Below are 7,007 nucleotides of genomic sequence, written 5' to 3' on the forward strand. Positions count from 1 at the left end.
GGGGGGTCACCACTCTTCTTGCAGCCCCAAAACCAAGAGAGGTGTGAGGGAAAGGCTCTGGAGAAAGCCCAGCATGCTCTTCTCCCCCTATACTGATTTTTGGGGATCCCACTGCTCCCCCACTCATGCCAGCCTGGCTGGGTCTGTGACAGCCCCCAGTGTTTCCACACCAGCACCATCCCCTGGCCCAGGCTGAGGACACATCCCCGTGGAGGTGTCTCCATGGGGTGGCAAAACTGGATCATCACCAGACCTCATTAGCAGCTTCTCAGGTAATGCTAATTATAGTCTGCGCTAGAGGGGATCCCTCTCAGGACTGTGACACCCTCCAGTTTTCACCCATGGGGACAGGGGGGGTGACAGCACTGGTCCGAATGGTGGGCTGGCCTGGTGCTGTTCCCCTGGGCAGATCCTGCTCCCAGTGCCACAGGGATGTTTGCAAAAGGGGGTGCAGGGGGGAACACTGCTCTGCCCTCCACACTGCTCAGCTCAGCTGCCCGCAGGAGCCTTGGAAACTTAGCCCTCATTTATTATTTAAGATCCCTTCCTCCCCTTCCCTTCTACTCTTATTTGTTTTATTCTCCCTCTCTGTACGAGCCGCGGGGCGAAAGCACCGGAGGGAAACTGTGAATCAGAGTCCCCGGCAGCGCCTCCCGCAGCAGCGCCGTTTCAAAGCCCCATTACCATATATTGACCCGGACTCTGACAGCCTGAGCCAGCTCCGCTGGGAAAGCTGGATTTCCCAGCACCAAGGAGCTGTGATCAGCTGCCTGGGAGCCAGCGGCCAGTGGCAAACCCACTGTGCACCTCCAGGGGGAAGGAGAAGGGTTTTCTGTTCAATAATTGCCCTGCACATCTCCAGCGCCAGCTTTAAGGGGATTTGCATCCTGCAGGGATGAGTTTTTCCAGGTATTTTGCTTTTCCTTTACTACTGAGGCTGCAAGATGGTTATGGGAAACCCCTGATCTTCCAGGGACATGGAGGAGCTTGAACAAGGGTGTCCATAAAAGTGACCAGAGCTGGAATTTGCCCCAGTCTCACTGGTATAGCAGAGTCCAACCTCACCTGAAGTCCTCTGAGCCCAGAGAGGTCTCAGTGGAGACATGGTGACCAAGGCTGTGATGACATCCCAACCTGCCAGCACAGCCCAGGAGTCTTCTCTTGCCCTGGTATGGACCTGGCACCCCACAAGGGTTAAGAGCTGTGGAGGCGGTGAGGAGAAAACGTTATTCTGATTTGCTTAATGAACATTAATTAAGAAGACAGAAGATAGCAGATTCCTTCAGGGTAGAGATGAAAGGCCTGTTAATTAAATCTGGAGAGAGAGTGAAAGGGCCGACTGATCCTCCTCCTGATCAAACCTGACAAGGCAGGCGTGGGGTGGGAGAGGTGTGCCAGAGCCCACAGCCCCCATCTCCCACAGCCCACATCCAAACCAGCAGCATGGCCAGGTTTTGACAGGGCATGGGACCAGGTGCTACCACCCACTTACCTGCCTCCACCACCCATGAGGATGAAGATGGGAGTTGGGTTGGTGCCCCCAGCTCTGGCTGCACCCTGGGCCAGCACTGTGAGGTGTGCACACTTGGTTTCCAGCTGAACCTTCCCCAGATGGGATGAGCTGCCCTTGCTGTAGCACTGGGTAAGATGAAGCCTCTATTGGCCAGCTCCACCCTGAGGAAGAGCAGAAGAGGGAGGTTTGGTCACCCAGCTTGATAGCTTGCCCCAGATCCCACCACCAAAGCCCACAACAAGCTGGGGAAGGGTTGAACAGGAACAGGTCAGAGAGGAACCAAGCACCACGTTGTGCCAGAGCATCTCCCTGCCAGCAGGGAGAAGCCCCTGGGCTGACTGCCCCCTGATGGGATGGACCCCACCTCCCTGCTCCCCAGGTTTTGGCACACACACTGCCTCACCCTCCTGGGGCAGGCAACTCCTGGCACCAGTGATTTGCCAAAACAGGTTTTTCTCCCTGTAGCCAAGGCCCTGGGAGGCTGTCACACACTGAGGGGATCCTGCTGGCACCCGCTGCCTCTGCACCCACACCCCCCAGCTGTTAGCCCAGGCTTATTTTTAAAAGCTAAGCTGCTGAGCATCCCAAATTACCCCCCTGGAATGGCAGCAGCTCCACCTTTGTGCCCTGCCTGGCCTCTAGGGGCAGGGGCTGTACCTGCCCCCACCTCATCCCTCCCTTGGGGACTGGAGCAGGAGTTGGAGGCAGGTTCAGCCACACGATCCCATCCTCATGACAAAGGGCACAGCCCCAGCCCCCAGCCCCTCTCCCAGAGATCTCCAGCCCCGAGGGCTTTGTGGCAGGGTCATGGGTCGACCCTCCCCAAAAGCAGCAGCCCCTTGGGCAGAGGGGGCCAGCCCAGGAGAAGGCACCTGCCTCCCCTCAAACCTCCCCCCCCCAGCCCTCAGTTCTGCTCACCACGGGGTGAAGACCCTCCTGGAGTGGGACACGACACGTGCAACGTAAATAACGCCCAGAGCATCTCTGCTGCACGTCGGCTTATTTTGTAAACCTGAACTTTTGCAAAATGTCATGAACCAGAGAAATGGGAAGCGTGGGATGAGTAAATCTCTATTAGAGCTTCCCCGGGATGGCTGCAGTCATGTTCCCGCTCTGTGATGGCACATTACAGCCCAGCCCTGGCTCGGGGAGTGGGGTCATGTGCAGCACTGATTGCAGAAAGGATTTAATTAACACTGCTGTAAATACAGCAGCAGCCGTGCCAGGCAGACCGCGGCGGGGCAGGAGGCTGCCGAGCTGCAGGAAGTTTTGCCAAGGCAGGCAAAAGATGAGAGGGAGCAGGAAAAAAATAATCCAGCAGCCTTGGCTCCCTGCCTAGTCCCAGCCCTTGGGGGCTTCAGGGCACTGAGAGGTGGCTGGGATAAGGATGTTGCCCCTCGAGAGGGTGTCCCCTGAGCAAGAGGTCTTCACCATCAGTGCTCAGACAAGTGAGGAAAAATCATAAGCAGGGAACAAACTCTCTGGAGACAAAATGCTGCTGGAGCAATACCCAGGGCAGCCATCACTGTCCTCTCCCCAGTGTGCAAGGAGCCTGGAAGCCACTTTTTTAGAGCTAATCATCCCCAAATTTTCTCCATACCTGGCAGACACTGAAAATAGGAACATCCCATCTTCATTCATCCATGACCACAAGCTCATCATCTCACAGATGAGCTGAAGAACATCAGATCTCATCCAGCTCAAAGCCACGGGGTGACAGCTGAGCCACCATTGTCCCCAGGGCACTTGCTTCACCCATCTCCTCAGGGCTCAGGAGGTCAAGGACCATTATAGGAGGAAGAGCTGGGTCAGCACAGGACCAGCAGGTTTCAGGCACAGCCAAAAAGGCCCTTTCCCTGCCTGAGCTCATCAGTAGCTTAATGACACCTGCTAAAAAGCTCGAGTCCCTAATCACTCATCATATTAGGGCTGCTCACAAGTGAGGCCAACCAGTACAAACCTCCTCAAAGCCTTTCTAATTAATGAGCAGGAGCTTAGGCTCTCCCAGCCCAAAAGCAACATCTCAGAGAAAACTGGCAGCCTTCCCACCAGCCCCTTGATAAAGCCCCTTAATGGGCTTGTTAGCATCACCTGAGGCCACCTCATTGGCTCATCGGTCTGTCTGTCCTCCCCTGCCTCCCTGCTGTGGGTGGGGAGATGTTGATCCATCTGTCCATCCATCCCTCCATCAATCTGTCTCCACCATGGCAAGAGCCATGGGGTGTGCTTGGCATGGCTGCCCCTGACCCTCTGCTGGGCATGTCCCCTGGGTACCCCATCCACCCCCCTAGGAGGGTGGGTGACAGCTGAGCAGCAGCAGATGCCACCAGATGGTCACCCTAACTGCAGTCCCAGCTAAACCAATAACTGGGAAGGCTCTGAGCCCCCTCATTTCCTAAGTGACTCCCTATACTGGTCCCACAGGGAGATGGGAGCAAGCTGGTGATGGTGACACCAACCCACAAAACCTCTAGGGCCTTTGCAATGCTGGGTCACCTTCATCAGTGCTGCAACAACAGTCTGTGGTGGCAATCACTCTCTGGGCTCTTGCCTGAGAGGTGCTGAGCACTTGCAGCTCGTCACAGCCACGGGCTCTCAGGGGGCTTTGGAAAAGCAGCTGAGAGCCCGTGGCTGTGATGAGCTGCAAGTGCTCAGCCCCTCCACAGCAACAACCTCCTCCCCTTCCTCTCCCTCCCATCAACAAGAGATGGTCCAATGGGCTCCATGACAAACAAAAAGTTGTTGTGATACCTTTGACTTGAAAGCAGGAGAAATAACCATACACACACCACACCCCAACTCATAATGGGATCTACCGTGTCTTTATATTCCCAAGCGTGTCGCCCTGGATCTGATTTAATATTCCTCAGGGAAACCAGTGCCCTCATCCAATTACCACGGGGATTTTGGTGCAGTCAGGAGCTGAGCTGCTGGCACCGGATTGAGCCCCACGGGGGACCAGACCCATGCTGGCCACCCTAAGGGGAGGGAATTTGTCACACACCCCCTCCCCTAAAAAAACCAGCGGCTGTGCCAGGGACTGGTGGGAACTGGAAGCACTGGGAGGGCAGCAAAGGCAAAGTGTGGCTCCAGGCGGCAGCAGAGCTCTGCGGGGAACTTCCCTGGAGAATTCCACTTAGAGCAGGACTAAAATCCCTCTGTTTCATACTCAGATGCCTGCTGCTCCTTATCCCCCTCCAGCCACGAAGCCTGGATGCTTTCTGCTAATCCTGCAGCATTTATTTTCATTGGCTGACAGGAAAAAAGTGCCGTCAGAAAACCCATGTTAGCTGTGCTGGCTGGCATCTAAAATGTTGCTTTAATTGTATTTTATTTGGCAGTAAGAAAATAAAAGCAGCAACAAACCCTCCAGATAGTCCCTCCCTCCCCCTCTCTTCCCTCTCCCCTCCCCATTTAAAATTTCAATTTGGTAATTTTATGACTACACTTCAGATAGAGCCCAACAAAACACATAAAAGTAAGAGAAGTGATTTATCCTTCTCTGTGGCACATGATCTTTGGACATATTTCCCAGCCCATAAATATTAACACAGCTTAAAAAAAAAAAAAAAGGACTGGATTTGTTGTTTGGTTTTGGTTTTTTGGTTTGTTTTGTTTTTCTGTTTGTTTTTTTCATGTCAACTGTTATTTTTCAACCAAGAAACCACTATTTTTTTCCAATCCTTGTTTCAAGCCTGTTGACCTCGAAAAGCAAAACCCAGGGAAATATGTGGAAATGTGAACCCAAAGAACAGAGATCACAGAGCAGCTCCACACCCTCCAACCCAGACCTGGGCATCACACCGTGTCCTGCTGGGATCTTACACTTTTAAGGACATTTTCATTTGCAGGGAGGGTAGGAGAGTGACTTTAGTGCCTTCATCTACTTCCCAAAGCAACGGTAAAATTGATTTAATATTGAAATGGGAAGAAGTGCCTGGCTTGTGCTCTGCCTCTCCTGAGGCTGATTTGGGCTTTCCCTGACCTTTTACCAGCATGTCAGGAGGGTGAAACCTTCCAAACTACTGTGACATTTAGAAACTCAACCTCTGCCATCAAGACATAAACCTGAGGATTTCTCTGTGTCCCCCGGAATAAAAAAACTCCAGGTCTTGTCTAACCAGCCCGGCTCGGCTCCCCCTCCTGGCCGAGCACCCCAGCACCCTGCAGGGCTGCTTGCAGGTCGATTTGCTGAAAAAACAAACATCCCTGCTGGTGCCCAGTGGAGCAGCGATGCCTTGGAAGCGGCGGGATGGGCTGTGGCAAAGGGGGGGATGCTCCGGGGAAGGGGTTAATGGGTGGGCAGAGAGTTGCTAGGAGACTTGGGGCTCCAGGATGCTGCGTGTGCTGCTCAGGAGCCCTCTGAGGAGGAAATCTGCTCGTTCGGGTTTCACTGATTGCCAGGGGTTGCGGGTGCAGCTGAGCACAGCTGACCCTTCTCCTCCCAGCCCCAGACTGGTGCTTTCCCCTCCTGCCGTTTCAATTAAACCCCGGAATTAATCTCTTGCAATAAACTCGGCAGCAACTGCCGTCTGCGTCGGGATCCATAATCACTTCTCCTGCAAATGTATCCATTAAACAGAGAGGTCTTGGTGGCTCAGGAGGGAATGCCGGGGCTTTCCCAGGCTGGGGCTGGGGTCGGGGTGCCCAGCTGCCCTGGGGGGGTAGTTTTTCCCAGCCAAAAGCCCTTTTGAGAGGCTGCTGATAGCAAGGGAGCTGGGGGAGACGTTGCCACCTCCTGCTCACCTGCATATGCTCCTCCAGATGGCCCGGGCTGCTGCTCCTCATGCGGGAAAAGCTTTTAAATTAAAATCTTGTCTGTGTTTTTTTGGAGGGTTTTTTGGCTTTTTTTTTTTGCTTTTTTTTTTCCCCCCTTCTCTTCCCGGAGCGCCTCCACCCCGTGCCTCCCCCCTGCCCCCCCCCCGCCATGAGTCCCTTGCAGCTGAGGGTCAGTCCCAGCTCCCTGCAGCCTTCCTTGGAAGCTGAACTGCTCCCCTCTGCCAAGCCCCCACTGAGCCCCCCAGCCAGACCCCCTCATGGGCTCTGATGTCCCCTCTGCTACTGTCCCCATCTCCCTCAGATACCCAGTGCTCTGGACATTCAACCCAGCAGGATCTGACCTGACTGTGTTCCAAACCAGAGCCTTTTTCCCACCCAGCACAATCCCTTCCTCCAAGCATTTATCCCCTGGCTTTGCAGGGACAGATGGGATGGGATGGGGTGGGATGAGGGGAATGCAGCCTTCCCACTGCACCCTGAGCCTGTCAGAGGATCAAGACCCACACAGAGGCAGGATCTGTCCCCTCCAGGGACTCCAGGATGCCAACTTTTCACAGAAACCTCGGATTACAGAGCATCAGCTCCGATCGATACTCTGCCGTGGCAGAAAGCAAAGGGAAAAGAGGAACAAAAAGAGATTTCTCAGTTGTGGTGGATTTGGGGGTTTTGTTGTGTTTGGAAAAAGAAAATAAAAGAGAAGAAGGGGGGTGGGAGG

General features: G+C 54.2%; 2 protein-coding genes across 2 annotated transcripts in view; one reads left to right on the forward strand and one right to left on the reverse strand.

Annotated features, from left to right (window-relative positions):
• Positions 1 to 1,105, reverse strand: part of LAMC3 (laminin, gamma 3) — a 21,639-nt gene extending 20,534 nt beyond the window's left edge. The window contains exon 1 of the mRNA XM_009998985.1: positions 1,066 to 1,105. Within this exon, the coding sequence (XP_009997287.1) occupies positions 1,066 to 1,105 (40 nt within the window). The remainder of the gene's footprint in view (positions 1 to 1,065) is intronic.
• FIBCD1 (fibrinogen C domain containing 1) overlaps positions 1,104 to 7,007 on the forward strand; it is a 26,961-nt gene continuing 21,057 nt past the window's right edge. Inside the window, exon 1 of the mRNA XM_009998986.1 lies at positions 1,104 to 1,169. Within this exon, the coding sequence (XP_009997288.1) occupies positions 1,104 to 1,169 (66 nt within the window). The remainder of the gene's footprint in view (positions 1,170 to 7,007) is intronic.

The sequence above is a fragment of the Chaetura pelagica genome, unplaced genomic scaffold (assembly GCF_000747805.2).
Source record: "Chaetura pelagica isolate M959 unplaced genomic scaffold, ChaPel_1.0 scaffold405, whole genome shotgun sequence".
Classification (NCBI taxonomy): Eukaryota; Metazoa; Chordata; class Aves; order Apodiformes; family Apodidae; genus Chaetura; species Chaetura pelagica.